This window comes from Panonychus citri, unplaced genomic scaffold, assembly GCF_014898815.1.
Source record: "Panonychus citri isolate SS breed McGregor unplaced genomic scaffold, ASM1489881v1 Contig00141, whole genome shotgun sequence".
NCBI classification, from domain to species: domain Eukaryota; kingdom Metazoa; phylum Arthropoda; class Arachnida; order Trombidiformes; family Tetranychidae; genus Panonychus; species Panonychus citri.
Genome location: NW_026515546.1, coordinates 4235625 through 4257417, shown reverse-complemented (window position 1 = coordinate 4257417; position 21793 = coordinate 4235625). Strand labels below are relative to the sequence as shown.

At 33.4% G+C, this 21793-nt stretch overlaps 1 protein-coding gene across 1 annotated transcript in view; it reads left to right on the top strand.

The window, feature by feature from the left end:
• The first annotated feature begins 444 nt into the window (after positions 1 to 444).
• Positions 445 to 21793, top strand: part of LOC128395810 (IDLSRF-like peptide) — a 48455-nt gene continuing 27106 nt past the window's right edge. Inside the window, exon 1 of the mRNA XM_053356294.1 lies at positions 445 to 1124. Within this exon, the coding sequence (XP_053212269.1) occupies positions 995 to 1124 (130 nt within the window). The 5' untranslated portion in view covers positions 445 to 994. The remainder of the gene's footprint in view (positions 1125 to 21793) is intronic.

The window sequence follows — 21793 nt, the reverse complement described above, 5'->3', positions numbered from 1 at the left end:
ATCGTTAGAATGTAGCATTTTCATGCGCAACGAATTATTCACCAATGGATTCGGCGACTTTTACCTTATCACATTTACCTTAGAAGCTTAATTCTAATCATGGTGACATCTTTATTCATTAAAGATAATTAAATTATGATTCTCATTGACATCATGATTCCTTCTGAATAAAAATATTCCAATGATTAATAATTGACAATCAATGACCAGGAGAAGCACCAAACACAATCAATCATGAACCAATGATAATCTATTTTAAATACTAATTCGGAGAAAAAGTTATTGATCTTCTAATATTTACGATAATCTAATAGCATTCTTTAGATGTAGATGTCACTATCCGTTGGTGGAAATGAAGGAGATGGTTGAATCTTCCCATGTAACCAGAACAGATGAGAAACTGATGCAACTCCAAGAATTGAGTATTCGTTGCGCATGTTGAATAGCATTATATCCGGTTACAAGTTGATAACTCAATCCATAACTGAAGGTAAATCCAAATTTGTAAGGAGTTTTATCATAATCTAAATCTACAGTTCGAAACTTTTGTTTTTTGTTCGTTTTCTCGATTGTTTTTGTCCTGATCAACTTTTCGTCTCGCTCGTCTCTCCTAACAAAATCGAGAAAGAAAAGGTCACAAAAAAAGATCAGAATCCTCAGTGCTTCTTCCCATTACCAGGTAACCAACCATCATCTTCATCCTCATCATCGTTATCACCTAATTAACTTGTGGATTAAATTGAAACTGGATAAACTAGATAATCATTTTCTGTGCCCAAAGAAATTATTGTGTCAGTTGAAATTTTTAAATACAAATTGAAACTTTAATTTGCTAATTGAACCTGAAAGAAGAAATAAAAAGTTAATCACTCAATCAATTATCATCGATATTATTTCCATATCTCCCTCTCACACTCTCATCGATATTACAATCAACTCCAACGAAATTGATTCTGATACAATCGATTCGATATTCATATTAAGTTAAAAAGAGATGAAAATGCTTCTTAGAGCCTCGCATATCAATGTTATCGTTTTCGTTTTGTTCGGATTGGCCCGTGGCGCTTATCTTATCGATTTTTCTCACGTTTTCCATCGAAACTTGGCAAACGTTAAACGCGAAGGTGAGTCTTGACCTTTAACCTCATATTCTACCCACTCTTATGATGTTCATCTTCTTAATTGCAAAAATAACCGAACATACCCTCAAGGAACTTTGATAATTGTCTCTTTCCCCTGACTTACAGATTCAATTAACTTTTCTCCACGATAAAAACCAGGTAACATGAATTAAATGCTATTTCTTGGTGAATGTTAAAGTTGAAGTTTAATTGTTGAACAAGTTTATCAATTTGATTACCAAGAAATTCAGTTTCTTCATTTGAATGAAGAGGGAAAAAAATTTCTCTTCAAATATGAGATTCAATTGGTTTTGTTGATGGTGATCAACTGTCAGTAAACTAAAACATTGAAGATCATGATGAAAGTTGATTTAATCATGAATTCTGATGAGCATGTAGTTTCAATTCTGTCTAGAACTTAGTTTATATCCATTATCATCATTAAATGTTGTTGTCATTTTGTTTCTCTCTCATAAGTTTTATCATCATCATCATCATCATTTGTTTTACTCACTAACTTTACATGAAATGATTTCTCATGATAATTATCATGTTAACAACCATTAAACAAACGTAAATGTTATCAATGTTTTCCAGTGAGTTGAAGCAAATTAATCATTGAAATTATCATGTAGTCATCATAACTATGTTATCAAACTAAAATTTCAACCACACTGTGAGTATACATTCAGTTTTCGTGTATTCAAATGAGATAATGAGTAAACTTGGTTATTCATTTCCATATTCGGATGCTTAAAATCGTTAATGGATGAAGTTTTCTCAGCAATTTCAGAATATTACTCTTGCTTTACATGATTTTCAATAGAATAGTATTAATAATAGATCCGATTTTCTGGCTTTTGGTTACCGATCTTTGGTCTTACCGTTTACCACAAAATCTATTTTCCATTACGACCTAGAGTTGGATTAATGACCGTTTGAAAAAGAGGCTTGTAATTGCACCAAAGTATCATGATTTGAATTTTACTCAGAATTAACTCAATTTACTTGGATGATTATCACGTAGATGAAAATCTTTGTGTAATCAATTTTACTTTTAACGTTTGTCTTATTCTGTCGGAATTGGAATACAAATTTATTGTGGGGGAAAATTTGAGATGATGAGGTTTAGATGATCACTTAGATCGATGGATTAAGATTGAGACGAAACTCAGATTGATTGAGATGAAACTCGGATGGATTGAGATGAAACTCAGATTAAGTCTTTAGGCTTGGAAGGGAAACAGAAGATTTTCGGTCCCACAAAATTTACCGAATACAAGATTCTTTTAGGATTGTCACTTCACTTACTTACTGATCTATTGATCTCAATGTAAGCACTTGCATTTAAACTCGATAATTCTTTAGAATTCAAGGTAACAATTAAACATTAACTGTTAAGAGTTGAATGGAACTTAATTGAAATTTTAATTAGAGTACGTTGTAGAAAATAAGATCAACTTGAATAGTTGGGAAAATCACAACGACTAAAGAACAAAGGGAAAAATTAGTTCTTTTTAGAATAAAGAACAAGGGGGTAACAATTTAAAGGGGAATCAATTAATGATGAGGAAGGGGTAACAATTAAATTGGGGGAACACAATTAAATCAAATTAACCAAATTAATCACATTAGTGATGAGGTTAAACAATTGTTACAAAGTAACTTTTTGTCTTATGTCTCGACAATGATGAAAAATATGGTTAACCGAAATGGTTAAGATAAAGATGAACTAAAGATAAACATGTAGCAACAATACATCTTCCTAAAAACAAAAGAAAGTAAAAGAAAGATAGAGAAAGAAAATCAGGTCTCTTACTTTTGTAACCAATTTTGGTCATCTTAAGATGAAGATTTAGGTTAATATAATTAAGAAAATTAGTTAATTGTGTTAATTCCATCTATAATTATATCTTGAGATATAGATTAAGATTTTGATTAATTATTATTGGTTAATTAAGTTGGGATATTATAATCTCTTAATTATTTAGATCAATTAATTAGGATTCTAATCAATTTGATTTGTTGAGGTTAACAATTAAGGAAATTATAACTATAGTTATGGGAGTGGGTTAACCAATTTAACAATAGAAATTTTAAATGAAAAGATTAAGAAAGCACAACAATTAACTAATTGTTGAGTGAAATTAAAATTAGAAAAGTTTTAAATTGTTTCCAAATCATAATAGTGATGAAAAGGAAAGACTGAGGTTTCATGTTTTTCTACCCTTCAGTCCCCAGCACTTTGATGAAGATACTTCTTCAGGGTTTCCTTTGGAATCCTATTTTGATTTGGTGGTGATGGATTCGGGGACGGAGGTAATGAACCGGTGGGTGTGTAATGGAAGAAGTCGGAGTAGTCGGGCTTGGTGGGATTTTTCCTTGGATCTTGTGAGCTGTTGAGAGAACCAAGGTTGAAGGTGGATCAGAAATGAGAACTAATATAAAGTTCTTGTCCAGGGCTGAATTAGGTGGAGATGTTGGTGACGATGAAGATGAGGGAATTTTGGGTGAAGGGCTTTTCATTTCCTTGGTTGAAACCAATGAATAAATTTTCTTATCATTTCCGAGCTGATAGGCTACGGGGTGATTGTTTTCTTTTCTTGGTTGATTCGGAGGGTCTACGATTTTGAATAAGGTGAAATGAGATTTTGGTTCATCGATTGATGAAGTTGATGATGAAGATGATGATGATGATGATGGAAGAGGTGATGGAGCGGGAGAGACGCAAGTGAATTCTGAGTACTCAGGGGATTCTCGGTGATGTTGGAAATAACTCCAATCGATTGGCCAACGGGCTTTCCGAGCTTTGACTAGATCACTTAGTTTTCGGTGGAGATATGAAACTTTATCGTTTCTCACATAATGTTGAATGGATTCATTATGAATTCCACGTCCAGTCTCCAGAACTTTTTCTTCAATGTCTTGCCAGAAAAACATATACATTCTCATGGCGGTGAGAGCTTCGATGGCGGGTGAATGAGGTTGAGCTCTAATGGTGTAGCCTGAAAAGAGAATGAAGGCTAGGAGAGATAATGAAGCGGGTGAAGTTCTGTGGGAGAGAGTAAATAGTGACATCTCGCATCTTTGGTCGAAGAATGTCAATTTCGTCGGGGGTAAGGTTAAGACTTTTGAAGAGGGTTATAAGACCAGCACCAATAATTCTTCGGGCACAGGCGAGATAACAGAGAACTTGATCTCTAACTGAGGAAAGATGCTTAGCAAATTTCAAGTCTTCCTTTTTGAGTCCATGATAATAAGTATCCATGGAATGAACGTCTTTATAATGGACGAAGGTCTCATAAACGGTTTCACAATTTCCGTCAATTATTGTGATCCATACTGGCTGATGAACGAGTTTTCGAACTCCTTCTGGACTGAATCTGTAGATTCTTGTAGGCAGCATTAATGGAATAGACGTTGGATGGATCAGGGTGGTCACGAATTTGTTTGGTCAAAGTTCTTGTTGACCAGGGTTAAGGTCTTCAACTTGTTGTTCCACTAGGAATTGAAGATCACGCCTTTATTTTTCCTGTTGACTCTGTACTCGAGTCGGAGCGGGTTGGATGTATTAGAGTCTTGGGTGAAGGTGACCAATTCTCGAAGAGATGGAAACCATTCTTTGATTTTATTTTTAATTTCTTTTTGCTCTTCCTGGGTTAATCTAGAAAGAGGGTCAATTGTGGTGTAGGGAGTGATTGGATGACCAGCATCAGGGGAAGTTCTGATGGGTGAACAAGGCAGATCGCGTTTTGCCTTTCCTTCTCGTAACTTTAACCATTCTTCTGAGTCGGTGAGAAGGTAATGAGGGATTGGATTTTTCTTGGTTGACCAAGTAGTTCGAGGTCGGGATGCAGCGGGTGCATAAGAGAGAACGGGAGGGAAGCCTACTGAACGGACGAATTCTTCATTTTCGGATAGGGGAAGAGTGGGGTCTTTTCTTTTATTAAAAGTTTCCCAAAAACCTAATCTAAGATTCGCATGAGAACGAATGTTAGTGTCCGATAAGAGAGGGTCATTTGGATTTTCTTCCTTGTTTACTAGTAAACAAGCGTACAACTCGAATTTCTTTTCGAAATCAAACTCATGAGTTGAGTACGAGATTTTAGGCTGAGGGGCTAGTTTAACATGTGGCGGAATGAAACTAATTAGACGCTTGGGAGTGATGGAGGAAAGTTCTTGGACTGAGTTGCCTTGATGAAAAAGAGGGATTGCGTTGAGGTCTACTTCCTCTCTGAATAATCCTAACCTGCATCGGGATTCATGGGCTTCGAATAAGTTTGGACTGAGCTGGCTAGTACAGAGAGTGTAACGACAATTGAATTTGCAACTTCGATAATTAACATAAGTTTGAGAATAACAAACGAATCCATAAGTAGGGTAATCATCTAATGATGCGAAATTCTTAAGACAATTGGGGAATAGACAGATGAATTTGGTTGGATGATTTGGAGGTGATAGTTTAAGGGTTGCAATTAAATTTTGGATGAACATGATACATCTAGTGCAATACCAATGATTGCAGAAATTGCATTCGAGGGGAGTGAGAGCGATTTGTTCGCAAAAGTAGCAACGAACTTCATCGATGAAGGTGTCTAAATTCTCATGGGTGATTGAATTTCTTGAAATACCTTTAGGTATCTTTGGTAGAGGAATAGAATAAATTGATTCATCTTGATAAAGATTCAAATAAATCTTTTCACGAATCATTCCTTCGAACTTTTCTTTAATTGTTTTAAAAGTTTCATTTTTCATTTGAACCGAGGCTTTAATTTTCATGAATTTTTCAATCGAAGCATGAGAGGGAAGTTCTAACGGAAGAGGAGCAGGAATTTCATTACTGTAAGTTATTGGGTATTCAAAGGGTTTCGGATATTTATTAGGAAAATCAGAAGAAGAAGAAGAAGGTTCAGCATGAGAAGTACTTGGCAAAGAAACGACCTTACCTTTATTTTCTTCCTCCATTGGATTCCTGAGTGATTTTCTTTAATTGTTTGGGGTGAGATGAGGCGATTGAATCCAAGATTCTACGGAAATCGAACGTTTTAATTGGGGTCGATGATGAACAAGTGGAGAACGGAAGGAAACAACTTTGAGATCGATCTTTTTCTGGGTGGAGAGTCAAGGTTAACAAGAGAAATTCTGGTTGAGGTGTATTGTCTATTGGGCCTGGAACATACCAACAATCTGGATCACTTTCGTAACCACAATTAGAATCACTGATCTAAGGAGATGAGAGTTGGCACGTTGATTGTTGAAGGAAGCGGATACACTAGAAGGTGTGGGTGGTGAATTAGAATTGTTGTCCATTTTTATCACGAGATTAATTAGCGTTTTAAAGCTAAGATGAGATGGATGATTAATTAGAGTTTGATGGAGATGATTAAGTTGGATAAAGTGGAGAAAAGCACTTTGAGTCAATTGACCGGAAACACTTAACTTAACACTGATGAAGAGGGCGATTGATTGTTTTTGGTAGATGAAGAGATGAAACTTTTGATGGAAACAATTAACTGAACTAATTAATTTTTTACAATTAAGGAAATTTAGGTGAGATGAAGAGATGAGAAAACTAAATAAATCTAAAGATTTGATCAAATCAGACGATGAACAATTTTCAATGTTGAAAAGAAAAATGAAATCAAGTGAAGAGATGTTAACTCGATGTGACCAATGGGTTGACTGAGATAAGAACAAAGAGGAAGGCGGGTAAAGGTAATTAGCGAAACTAACGCCTTCGGTGGAGATGGTTAACAAAAAGAAAAGATTTTCTTTCCACAGATGTTGATCTAATTTCAATTTCGAAAATTAAAATCATTAAAGTGATTGGGTTGATCAAAATTAATTTTCTGAGAAAATTTTTGATTTTTATCATTATAATGATTAGATTGGGAACAACAATTAAGATTAATTAGAAAAATATTTTCATTATCTTCTTCTAACAATGACAATTTAAACAATACAAAAACTTTTTTGTTTTTCAATTGTTGTCGAGTTAAGATTTTTTCTTGATTGTTAACAATTAACTTTGGCTGATCAATAATCTGTTGATCAGATGTTCGGTACTTTCTTTTTGGTTTCTTGAAATTATCGATTAATATATCACCAGAGTGATCATTAATCAACTGATTGTTACAATTTGAATTGTTAATTAGGGAAAATTGGTCATTTGGTTGAGGAGAGTTTTGGATTAGTTCATTTAGATTTTCATCTTCATTAGGGTTAATTGAGTTGTTTAAATCTTCATTTGAAAGAAAATCTGGTTCTTGATTTTCATCTTGATCATAATTATTATCACTGAGTGATTGAAATTGGTTATTGGTAATTAACTCAATTTCTGGGGAACTGAAATTTTCATTTTCTAAAATGAGTCAGGATTAAAGAAATTATCTCTGAGGTTAATCATTGCTGTGGTTAGTTTACCTGAATATTTCTTAGTGTTAGAAACATTAGCAATGAAGAGATTAAAGCTTAAGGTATCTAAGAGCATTAGTGCACTTTCTTTAGACCACAAACTAAGTATGGGCCATGATAGCGATTACGGAGGTTTTGAAACTGATGAATCCTGAGATTCATTTTTACTAACAGATAATCTCCAATAGCATAAGGAGTGAGGATGAAGGTTTAGTTCTGTTAACTTGGTAGAGTTGTTGAAATTAAGCCGTGTAAGCAATTTTCGAGCTTCATTTACGGTCACTGGGGTTGTGGTTGATGGATAAGTAATTGTCAAGGGGTTTGTTTGGCTCGCGACCAAAAACAAGAAAATAGGGGCTGAAGCGAGTGATTTTGTGGATGGATGAGTTAATTGCATATAAAGATGCTTGGAGAGCGGAAATTAAATTTTTTGTTCCTTGGGTACAAACATATGTACGAAGTCTTTCGGCAATAGTCCTATTACTCCTTTCGACTATTCCTTGGGATTGAGGGTGGTACGGGGTACTTGTATCATGAATGATTCCGTGTTTATCCATGAACTTTTTGAATTCATCTGAGGTGAAATTAGTACCTAAGTCGGTTTGTATGTGAGTTGGAAAACCGAAGAGATGAAAGAAGGGAGAGAGAAAGTTAATTACAGTTGAAGCTGTTTGATTGGTGGTTAATTTCGCGTATACGAATCGCGATAAAACATCGACAATGACGAGGATGTATTTCTTTTGATTTCCAATGGTGATTGGCCCTTGAACGTCGAGTTCAAAGCGGGTGAAAATTTGTTGAGGGATTGGTTTGATGGAGGGATCAACATATATGATGTTGGAGGGTTTCGATAGATTGCAGACTAAACAATTTTCGCATAACTTTTTAACTTCATCATATAAGAATTTACACCAGAATCTTCGGGCTATATTCAAATATGTTTTCTCGGTGGCGAAATGTCCACCTAATGTTGATTCATGCTCTAATTTAAATATCTCTTTTAAGATCTCGGGGTCGATTACAAGTCGAGTACCAAAGGGTGTTCGAGAGTCTTTTCGATAGAGAAGATTGTCTTTAAGGACATATCGTTTAGAGACGATTGAATTTGGATTGGAGAGCTGAGAGATGATTGATTGAATATCAGGATTATTTTTCTGAGAAGTTCTAACTTTTTCCTTCCATAAGGAAAATTCTTGAGGAGATGATTTTGATTGAGGTTGGAGATGAGCGATTTCTGAAGAGATGGAGTAAAGAATGAGAGGAGGTTCTTTGATTTGTTCGTAATCAAGGAGAGGTGATTCGAATGATAGATTGATGAGATTTAATCCAATATCATGATAGTGATGATCGGATGGGTCTTCGATGTACTCGTTGAGAAAAACTTTGTCTAAAAATTCTTCCTCGGGGTCAATTGTTTTTCTGTGGTCCCATTCGGACTGATAACGGGAGAAACAGTCAGGGGGATGGGTTAGACCTTTTTTGTAGATCACCTTAAAATTATAAGATGAGAGCATAATAGACCATCTTTGGAGACGAGAGTTTTGAAGTTAATTTTGGGAGCTGACACAGGGCATGGTGGTCAGTCTCAATGAAAATTTTCACCATCAAGATAGTGACTGTACTTGTACACACCGACAAGAATTGCTAACAGTTCCTTTTCGGAAACACTGTAATGAAGCTGATGCTTAAGTAATTTTTTAGAAAAGAATGAAATTGGGAGCCAATGGCTTACGGTTTCGATGGGATTTTCCGGGTTGAAGTCTTCGGAATTTTCGTCTTCCTGTAATAGGATTCCACCAACAGCAACATCAGATGCGTCAACGGAGATTTTTCGACGGAGTTTGGGATTGAAATGTACCAAGAGAGTGGTATTGATGAGAGATGATTTGAGAGAATCGAGTGCTTGTTTATCAGCAGGGAGAATTTTGAATTTTCTTTCTTTGGAGATTAGACGATAGAGAGGGCAGCGATTGATGAGTAATTTTGATGTACCTGGAAGTAGTTATAACATCCTAAGAGGATTGGGTTCACGAACAGTTTTAGGGTAGCGGAGATTCACTAAGGCTTGAACCTTTTCGGGTCAGGACGAATTCCTTCGCCTGAGACGAGATGACCTAATAATAAGATTTCGGTTTCACCGAAGTGGCACTTTTCTGGTTTAACCTTTAGGTTATATTTTCTTAATCGATCTAATACCAATTTAGTATTATTGATGAGATCGTAAAAGTTACACCAACAACAGGGATATCGTCAAAGTATCCAATACAATTGACGTACTGAAGTCCTTCAGAACTTTGTTCATAAAACGTTGGAAGATAAAGGAGCACCAGCAAGTCCCATAGGGGTCGCATATTGGTACTTACCATCGGGTGTTACAAAAGCAGTTTTCTCTCGTTCGGAGGGAGGAAGCTCAATTTGATGGTAACCTTGTGCCAGGTCAAAAAGGTTGAAAAATTTACCACCGCGGACGACTTCAAGACAATCGTCTATTCGGGGCATCGGGTACCTTGGGATTTTAGTGAGTCTGTTGAGTAACCGGTAGTCGGTCACCATTCGATGGGTACCATCTGATCGAGGAACCAATAATGAAGGGGCACCTCCGAGAGCATCAGAGGGTTCGATCAGATCATGTTCGATCATGTCATTAATGATCTCACGGAAAACTCCACGACGATGGATATTACAGTTGTACGGTTTTTGGTACGGGATGATTTGATCTTCGAGATCAATTTTAACTGGGCAAACAGTTGAAGAGACAAATCCAAGATCATTTTTATGTTGAGAGAAAATGTCTTGATAACTTTCGAAAAGTTTTAAAAGTTCATCTTGTTGAGAGGGATTGAGATTTGGATTGATTCTCGACTTAATTTTGTCAAGAAGAGGTTGAATTTTAGATTCGTTAAGTTCAGATTCACTAGTTAGCATACACCGCGCAATTAGTGATTGTTGAGGAAAGTTTTTGAATTTTTGATTATCAGGGTGAATGTTAATTGTTGTTAGATTTGGATGATGATTGGAGGGAGGATTAATTGTTGAAGCCGAATGAGATGAGGGAACTGGATTAGAATCCAAGATGTAATCAGAAGCAGCATTACCAGTAACTTTAATAGAAGTTTCGATGATGAAATCAGTTTCATCGGGAGTACAGAATCGGAAGTAAAAATCGGGATTGGTTAATTCGGGAGAATTGGGGTTTTCTTTCACTGAAATGTTATATTCATTTCCATCTGAATTCAGTGTCATATAAAAACATGACATTTCCTAATAAGAAGACAGGCTCAAATTTGTCACAAATTTGGAACTTGATGATTCTTGATTCATCCATTCCGTCATGCTTAAAGATAGCGTAAGAGAAACCAAAAGAGTCTACATAAACTCCGGATGCAATTCCTTTTAGAGTTCGATTTACTCGAATAATATGAGCTTGAAGGTAAGAAGCTAAACCAGCATCAATCACGCAAGCAGAAGCGCCAGTATCAACTAGAACTTTTCCTTCTTGAACTCGGGATTTATCGGGGAGACAGAGAGTAAGGTTAACTTGGGGCATGTGGGCGATTGCGGTATTACCGAGTTGCGAGATTTGCTTGATATCCTTAGATATGGCAAATCCAACATTACCACGGAGTCCACTTTGCATTGGTTCGGGAGGAGAGGGAGGACGGTAATCAAACTGAATTGGGTTAGTAAGATTTTGGGGAACGGTAACTATTGTATTAATCGGTTGAGGAGGAAGTTGTACCTGAGGAGTTGGTTGATCTTGACCTACTAAGGTAGCGAGATTAGTTTGAGTAACGGTGGGATTGAATTGTTGACGAGGGTAATTCTGATCTTTTCTTTGGTAAGGGGGTTTAATTCCTGCGGCTTCTTGAGCTTTTCGGTAGGCTAATTTAGAGCAAACATCAATAGTGTGGTCATCACCTTTACAATAGTTGCAAAACTTTGCATCTTTAGGTGCGGATGATGAACTGTTTTGGGCTCTTTTATAATTAGAGTTAGAGTTAGAGTAATGGGGATTGTTAGATTTTAACATTCGAGCAACTGAAGATTTTTCATTCGATTGATTTGAGTTGGGATTTTTCGAGGGGATTGATTTCTGAACTTTTTGGCGATTTTGATTATTCTTGTAATCAAAATGGATGCGAGTTAAATGATTATAAATTCTTGTTTTATCATCATTTATGCCGAGAGTATAAATATCATCTCTGATATTTCGAGGGATGTGTTGGAGAACAAGATTGAGAAAGAGGGAATCGTTGGTTGGACCAAACGCTTTGGTTACCAACCTTCGCATGTCTGAGAAGAATTTTTCAGGGTGAAATTCTGGATTGTAGCGACAATTTCTTAATTCGAAGTCCGCTGAATATTGGCTTTCAGGGGTCTTTAGCTTTTCGAAGAGGGCATCAACGTATTCTTGGTAATTGGTAATATCGTCTAAACCAGTGGCACTTGTTTTTATCTCATGGGCCATAGACTTTTGGAGAAGTCGTAATCGGGTTTCGTCATCCACGTTTTCTTTGGATAAACGATCTTTAGTTTTGACCAACCATGAATAGGGGTCTTCACCAGAACGGAATTCGGGTACATGAGGATCCGTTTTCAACTGCTTCATTAACTCGAAGAAAGTTGAAGGTGTTAGATTGTCATTTGAATTGACAGATGGAGAGATTGATGGAGGTGATGGATCGGTAATTTGCACCGAGAGAATTTAAGATGTTCTTTATTTTAAGAGAACACCAAGAGAGGAGAGCATAAAGTTCTGAGTGGGAGATTGAAAATAATTTCGTTTTCTCTTCCAATGTTTTTTATGAAATTTTGGATCTCTGGCTCAGAGAGATTTTGAATACGGAATTCAGTTAACCAATTTGGGAGGTTTTGGCTTTTTATTTCCTCAATAGGAAGAGATTGAATTTCTTCGGAAGTGAGATTTTCTCCAAGAAGAAGAAAATTAGTTGACACAATGTCAGTAAGTCGTTTCATGGCAAGAGAACGAATTGGAATTGGAACATTCCAAAGACGGAAAAGTTCGAGAATCTCGTTGAATGTGAGATCTCTGAGAGATTTGGGTTTGGAAATTATCGTAGAAACACGAGTGGGTGGTCGAGGGTTGACCGGGGTTTGAATATCATTAAAAGATGGAGGTGATGGGATGAGAGTTTCATCCTCAGAAAGTTCAGGTTCGGGTGTAGTAGTAACACGACGAGTAGCTTTCGCAGCTTTAGCAGCACGAGCAGCAGCAACACGAGTAATAGCAGCGATTCTTGAACGCTTAGGAGGCATTTTGATTGAAAGATGGATGGATGGATTGATTGAAGTTAATTCAATAGAATTTTTTGGTTAAGAGTTAGATGGAGAGATGGATGGATGGATGGAGATAATTCAGTAGAATTTTATTTGAAATTTAGATGGATGGATTTGTTGAAATTTAGATGGATGGATTGATTTTAATTCCGTAGAATTTTTGATTGAGAGTTAGATGGATGGATGGATGGAGATAATTCAAAAGAATTTTGGATGAGCAGAAAAACACAAACACAAAACACTGGAAACAACGTTTTCACGCTGAGTAAATCAAGAGAATAAGCAAAGGGGAGAAATGAACACAATCCTGCCTGGGTCGCCAATTTGTGGGGGAAAATTTGAGATGATGAGGTTTAGATGATCACTTAGATCGATGGATTAAGATTGAGACGAAACTCAGATTGATTGAGATGAAACTCGGATGGATTGAGATGAAACTCAGATTAAGTCTTTAGGCTTGGAAGGGAAACAGAAGATTTTCGGTCCCACAAAATTTACCGAATACAAGATTCTTTTAGGATTGTGTCACTTCACTTTACTTACTGATCTATTGATCTCAATGTAAGCACTTGCATTTAAACTCGATAATTCTTTAGAATTCAAGGTAACAATTAAACATTAACTGTTAAGAGAGTTGAATTGGAACTTAATTGAAATTTTAATTAGAGTACGTTGTAGAGAAAATAAGATCAACTTGAATAGTTGGGAAAATCACAACGACTAAAGAACAAAGGGAAAAATTAGTTCTTTTTAGAATAAAGAACAAGGGGGTAACAATTTAAAGGGGAATCAATTAATGATGAGGAAGGGGTAACAATTAAATTGGGGGAACACAATTAAATCAAATTAACCAAATTAATCACATTAGTGATGAGGTTAAACAATTGTTACAAAGTAACTTTTTGTCTTATGTCTCGACAATGATGAAAAATATGGTTAACCGAAATGGTTAAGATAAAGATGAACTAAAGATAAGCTTGTAGGCTTAACAATACATCTTCCTAAAAACAAAAGAAAAAGAAAGATAGAGAGAAAGAGAAAATCGGGTCTCTTACTTTTGTAACCAATTTTTGGTCATCTTAAGATGAAGAGATTTAGGTTAATATAATTAAGAAAATTAGTTAATTGTGTTAAACTAATTCCATCTATAATTATATCTTGAGATATAGATTAAGATTTTTGATTAATTATTATTGGTTAATTAAGTTGGGATATTATAATCTCTTAATTATTTAGATCAATTAATTAGGATTCTAATCAATTTGATTTGTTGAGGTTAACAATTAAGGAAATTATAACTATAGTTATGGGAGTGGGTTAACCAATTTAACAATAGAAATTTTTAAATGAAAAGAAATTAAGAAAGCACAACAATTAACTAATTGTTGAGAGTGAGAATTAAAATTAGAAAAGTTTTTAAATTGTTTCCAAATCATAATAGTGATGAAAAGGAAAGACTGAGGATTTCATGTTTTTCTACCCTTCATTATCATGGCAATGAATAGTTGAAAATATTAAATCTTGTTAAAGATGATGATTATTATATCAAATTCTGTTGATAGAAGTGGATAACTTTTCATCATCTCTCTCATCAACCTAAGGAAAGTAAGTAAGTTATGAATACTTTTTGCATCGTGAATAAGATTTTCTTTCATGGTAACATTACTCTTCATGAGGATACATACATTTACTTGTAATACACTGAACTGAAATGAGAGAAAATTGTTGATATTTTTGAACAAAAAGACGGTTGGAAAAAAGTTCTAAGCCTTGGAGACCAATAAGATTTACCTTTTGCAAATAGGGTTTCGAGTTTAAAAATGATAAGAATCGCAAGTAAATTGTATTATCAAAAGATGAATAACAATTGGGGATATGGATCAAATATCTTATTTCATGATAAACCTCATGAACTTTTTTCATGAATCTTTTTTTCTTTCTTTGTACAATCTTTTTCCCCCTCTCAGAGAAAAACATGATAACTTTTCTGTTTCTTATATCTTGTTGTTCACTCAATGATTGAAAGTGAAACTCAAGCTTAGTTTCTATTATCTTATTCAATTCAACTCTTATTGGGAACTTTTTTTTTTCCTTCTCCTTTTCTAAAATGATTCTCATCATTTTCACAATCTAACATGATAACGATAAACACACAGAATATCAACAGGCAATGAACACACAATAGACTTGAATTGATGGTGAACTAACAATGATCACATAGGAACAACAAATGATACAAAGGAACAGTTTTCATCCAATGATTTGTGTCAACAGAATGTTGATTTTTAATTCTTTACCAAGCAATTTACCTTTCGACAATTTGATAAAGAACTTTTCTCTCGTCCCCTTTGTAGATAACGAGAAGATAAAAAAAAATATTCTGTTCTTTTCTATTGAAAAACAACAACAACAACATTATCACAAATGTAAACAGGAAACAATTATAACTCATCATCTTTTCAACTTCCTCTGAGGACATTTAAATAATATGATAACTCGATGATAAAGTTTATCTTTTCTGTTGTACAATTAGAATCAGGATTATCTTATTATGTGATTGTTTCACTTTTTGTTGCTCAACTCATAAGATAATCAGTCTTGTTGATATTCATTGGTATTGATAACATTAAGATTAACTGTAAATTCAATAACAAGAACAAACAAAAAACAATCAAAAATGTAATCAACTCAATCTTATGAGTCAAAACTAATGTTATCATTTGTTGATTTGCTTTTATTACCTGTTATTGTTTCTCAATGTTGATTGTATTATGTTTATTTGATTAGATTCAATGACGATCTACATTAAGAGTAACAATGATAATGATTATCGTAAAGAAAAAAAAACGAAAGTTCTGAATACAGTTAATAGTAAATTGTCACTCTGTCTGTCTCCCCTAGTGTATTATTTGCACAATGGTCAAGGTAAAAATGATGACCATCATTGAGAAGAGGAAGAGACCGAAAATAAATTAAGTATTAGATTGAAAATGAAGCTGATTCTTTTGACTCAATCGAAAATTTCAAGTACCGAAAAAAAAAATAAGGGAAAAAACTCATTCATGGTGAACTTTTCTTCAGTCAAGTTACATCGAACTTTTTTTTTCTTTTCTTCTTCTTCTTCTTCGTAGTGACCCCACCTTTTCCATTACAGGTAATGGAAACTTGTGAGAATATTGTATCTTGTCAATATTTTTCTTCTTCTTCGTTTTTTTCTTTTTCCATCACCTTGACCATCAGGTAAAAATGATTCAAGTGAAAATGCTGTATAATAGAGTTAAATGACCATGGAATAAATTTCCTTCCAATAGGTAAAAGGAATGACCATGAAGAGAAAATAATATTATCATGATCATCAAAGGAATAGTCAAGAATATTCTATTCTGTTATAAATATTATGGACACTCAGATAATTCCCTTGAAAATTAGTGAAAAAGCCCAATTTTAACTTATTAGTCTTACCTGTTATCTCTTGTTATCATCATTCTCCTTATGGAAGTTATCGTTTCTTATCAGAACTTTATCTTCACCATTCACTATCTATTTTTCTACTCATCCTCTAGTATTTCATTATTTTCTCTTTCATTATCATCATCAATTGTCATCATGTATCTCGAGGCTCTCTAACTTTACCCTTTTGCTTATTATCTTCATCCACCTCTTCTTTTACCTCTATTATCTCTCTCTCTCTCTCTCTCTCGCTCTTTGACATGGTCATCCTTATCATCAGGATGACCACCATGTTATCTCTTGATTCATGAATGAAAAAAATGCCAGAAGTAAATTAAATTATGATAAACCATCAAGTCCACTCTAAATGTCAACCTTGTCCAGGAAAATGATGAACCACATGAAGAAGTTACATTTGTTACCTTGATAATTTATCCACTTTTGTTTTCATCATTAATTGTGGTCAGTATATTCACCATTAGGTAATAGTAATGATAATTATCCAATTTATAATTAACAGTGTACTGTCAAAGTGATTAAGGTTTAGATGGTCAGAAAAAAAGACACAGAAATCAACAAAAATTGACCATTACAAAAGTGAAGACCCAAAATTTGCTCATCACAATTAGACAACTTTTTGATAACAAGAATGATGAAATACTGATCGATATCTTAATCAGATTAAGTAATTATCTGGAACAATTCTCTTAGTTTAATCTAATCATTAATGAGCTAGTCTTTGCTAATTAGTTAAACAATATTTTCTCTTATTCTTTCATCACCTTTACCCAATCCCAATGATCCTTTTATTGGCATGATTGAAATTTGAACTAAGATTTCAATTGAATATCATGAAAAAAAGGGTAATCATTAATAATGATTATCGTCATAAACAATAACATCATTACCATGATAATGATTAAATTATAATCTGTTCAGTGAAGTAATTAAACGGAAATAATAACTGTCAGGGATCTAGTTAATTTATCGTTTCTCTTGTCAGGGTGGGAATTTGAATAATCTAAGCACCATGATGACGATGATGATGATGATGAACAATAACCTGATGATCTGTAAGAGAAGATGAAAAAAGAAAGAGAAAATAGTTTCTTATTTTAGAGAATAGACTCTGAAGATTCTGAGTTGAGATAATTTTACTTTCGTAAACAAACTGAAAGTGGAAAGTTGAAATATCTTTGAGGTGGAAATAATATCAAAAGGTTAACCCGGAAGGTTATTCAGAAGATGATTGAGATAATGTCATTTTAGATAATGAAGTTAAATGATATACATTTCAATGTAGAATTGAAAGTTATCAAGAAAATCAAAACTTTTCAAACTCGAAACTTTTTTTCTCTCATTCAATTTATAGAGAGGAATATTTTCTCCCTCCAATAGTTGGTTATCTTTTATATCATTATTATTAATATCTCTCTCTCTCTCTCTCTCTCTCTCTCTCTCTCTCTCTCATTCCAAGTTTCATTTCTTTTTTCACTTCCCATGCTCAGATTCATGTTCTCAAGTAAGATGAATGTTTCCGGTTCGAAAGAAGAGAAAGTTCAGTTAGATGAGAAGTAGCTTCCATGAAGATGAAAACAATATTACATTAGGTGTGATTATCTTTCGAAATGTATAAATGTTAATTTCGACTACTATCATTATCTTTCTGTTCATTGTTCTAAATTCTTCAACTTTTTTTACTCTCTCACTCTTTCGCTTTCACTTTCACTTATTATTCATCTTTCTCTATATTTTTTCCTCATGATTTTAATGTTTTCTGAATATGGAGATTCATTTTTTGCTTTCTCTCTTCCTCATCGAGTTCTGGATTTAAATAACCAAACAGAAATGAACAAACTCAAGAAAATGTTGATAAAAAACGAACAAAAAAAACAAATATTATGGTAATGTCTTATTCTTGTTAACAATGATGATGATGATGATGATAAAGATGAGACACTTGCATCTTCATTTTGATAATAATAATTGTGAATCAGCTCAAGATATTAGCATTAATGAATTAGATTGAAAATATTACCAAACCATGAAGTTATTATTGAAAATTAAACCTCAAAATATGAATTTTTATCTGTTCAGTTATCATGATGAAAATACAAGAATAACTCATTACACTGATTTCATCGAAATCACAATTAAATGAGATTTGTAGATATGACGAAAAACATGATTCGCCAATTAAAAGGAAAGAGACACAATCAGTTAATTGTGTGTCTCTGTAATATAAATTGACAACAATTAATCAACAATTACATGAAAATGATACACAGATAGCTAATAATAGTTATGTGAGTTAATTGATTTGATGAGAAAATTTGAGAATTGTGATGAAAAAAGTGCACATCAAGAGTTTTAATCTCATACAATAATTAATTGATTACCTAAATTATCACTAATTATATTAACAAAATGATTTATACATTTGCCTTACAGGTAAACACACAAGTTAAGTTACTATTTACCTTTACAATTTTGAGATATAAAACTAAATTGAGTGAATCAGTTGAGACATGAAAACGTTTACCTGAGCTTTTACATGATAATAATAATCTACTTAAAGGCAAATGTACAGGTAACATCAGAGTAAATCAATATAACTCAGGTGAATGAGTTTTAATCCTTCCAAAATTTCATCTCTAGTGATATCATATTTGCACGAGCACGAGGTAATTAGGGTTCATTACGAAAATGAAGATTAATTAAATTCCCCATCATTTATTACCATTTTGTTTCCATTTATGTAATATTAATATTTATCACTCTGAGTATCACCATGAAAGCTAATCATTTCCAGTTTAATCTCTAACTTTCATGATAACTGAGTATTATCATTAACTAGCAAATGATAATCACTTTCAACAAAATTGGTCTCTATCATCGAGTTTTCCTAGAATTAAATTTATCATAAGCTAGGTTATTAAATCAATATGCAGTCGTGATAGTTTGAGCTATACTCCATTGTCATATTTAATATAAAGGTCATTCTGTTAGGCTATGGTTTCAAGGTCATTTGATGGCCAGAATCAAGTTAAAACTCAATGATTAATTTTCTTGTAACAAGAAGAGTGAATGTAAAAACCTTTCTGTTTTGAATATATGTTCGTTTTGTAAATTTGAATTGATTCTGACCATCAAATGACCTTGAACCCGTAGCCTAACAGAATGACGAGCATGACCTTGCTATTAAAAAAAACATTCCCAGCATTCAGCTTCCTATCTTTTTCATATTTTCATGTTTACTTGCTACGTCAAGCAATCAGGATGTTAGCAGATTTGATACTGACATTTTATATAGATAACCAGAGATAACCATATCAGCATGTCCTTGATGAAGGTCATTATATTTGAAAACCAATTATTGTGACTCGGGTTGATTGAGAAATTTCCTTTGAAATTTATTGTCGTGTTGTTGAGGTTGTTGTTGTGAATGTGGCTGAATATTGAGCCATCATTAGGATTTGTCGGAGCACTGAAAATCTGCACAAAAACAATGAAAAATGATACAAATAAAATTATTAATCATGATGATATTGTACGATAAAATTAGCGTTAGGATCTATAAGATTCTATGTAACGTTAACCTTGAGTACAAACAAGTACACTGTGGAAATCAATTGGTTGATTTCCCCTCGTTGTCGTCAAGGTGAACTTACCTAAGACACCTCGACCAAGGTAACCTTTACCTTGTATATAAAGTCTTTTGTAGACAAGATACAACTAACTCACTTGCAACAGTAACAATCAGTTTACCAAGTTAAGTTCACATCAAAGTTATACCCTCACCCTTTATATTACCGTTTGCTACCATTTATATTTACTTTTAATAAAGTTATTTCCAAATACTAGAAAGATCCGTTCTTCAGTTCTAACAATTAGAATGACATTGAAGAAGAAAATGTTGATTTAAAGGGTATCTGGAATAAGAGTTCAAAAAGCTAAACATTGATGAGCACAATTGATAAGTGATGAACAAGAAATGATAATATTGCGACGCAATGACCACTGGATTTTGTTGATTTAATCTTATCAATTTTTTCCCGTCGATAGATGACAAAGTCCCTGTCGCAATATCATCATTTCTTGTATCAATTAACACATCAGTTAATAACATCGTAAATGAATAGTTGAAACTTCATTGAAAAGTTCATATCAATCAGTCATCTTTGCTATTATCACCATCAAAGGATTAGTTTTCAGTGGTTATCATGAACTTCATGAATATCAGGTTTATATTGTAGTTTTTGTTTTTTATTCTCCCATGAAACCCGATATTTAATAAGTTTCATATCTGTGAGTGGGAGGAAAGGGCGATGATTTTGTTGATATTAAGGTGCTAACAAATTGAATGTGATATTATTTCCAAGAGTCGACAAAGTTTGACAGTCACGAATCTTGAATGTCGATTATCATGATAATAAAGATCAGAACTTTCTTCTTTCTTAGCTCTGTCATGTTTATTATCTTTTATCGTTAATTCAATAAGTAATAAACTGAATAACCATGAATTATGGGTATGAATACTTACCTTTTCTCTATTATTATTATTTTCGATTACAATTTATTTACATCTCATGAACTATCAACATATTGAAAAGTTCATTTTCTTTTTTTGGATGTGTTCAAATTCATTGGAATGAAAATTTATCTTCATACAAATCAATCAAATATTTCACAATGTTGATAATCTTCACCATGATTATCAACATATGACAATTTTACTCGTTATGTTATCCTATTTCAGGTTCAATGTTCACTATAAATTCATGAATATCATGAATGATTAACAGGTGAGATACTCGCTTTTTTATATAACAAGTTCATCATTTCTCATGATGGTACATTCAACTGATTCATTTGACTGTCAGGGAACGAAAATATTATCATGGTGAAGATATTATACTTTTGTGTTGATTGGTGAGGAAAACTAATCCATAATCTTTAGATTCGTTCATTTTTTCCCTGAGATTATTCAGAACCAGAACTTTTCCCTTGACAGAAGTTTTTTTTATACTCTTATCGTCTACAAATATAAACTAATAACTTTGATCTTTTAAATGGTCTCAACAAATTCAATTTTCTCACAATTTTCATTGATTAATTTTTTATTCTCTCAATAGTAAACCGTAATTAACTTATCAATGATAAACATCAGAACTTTTTGTTATAACAATATTCTTCATTATTGAAAAGAACTTGATTCTGTCACATCTAATCGATATACTAATGAAGTTGATATTCTTCCTGGGAGTTAATTAGTATCGACAGAGTTTCCAATTAAAGAGAGTCTCTTTTTCGAGGATAAAAACATGTAAATTATTTGGATCAACAATTTTCTCTTCTTATTCTTATTATCAGAGTATTAAAGTTTCTTTTGGAAATTGATAACTGGTAAAGTTTTTTGTTTACTCTTATTACTGGAAGTTAAAATTCTGCATTGAAACTCTCGGTGTAAAATATTAATAAAATTGATCCATGGGAAAAGATTGAAGATT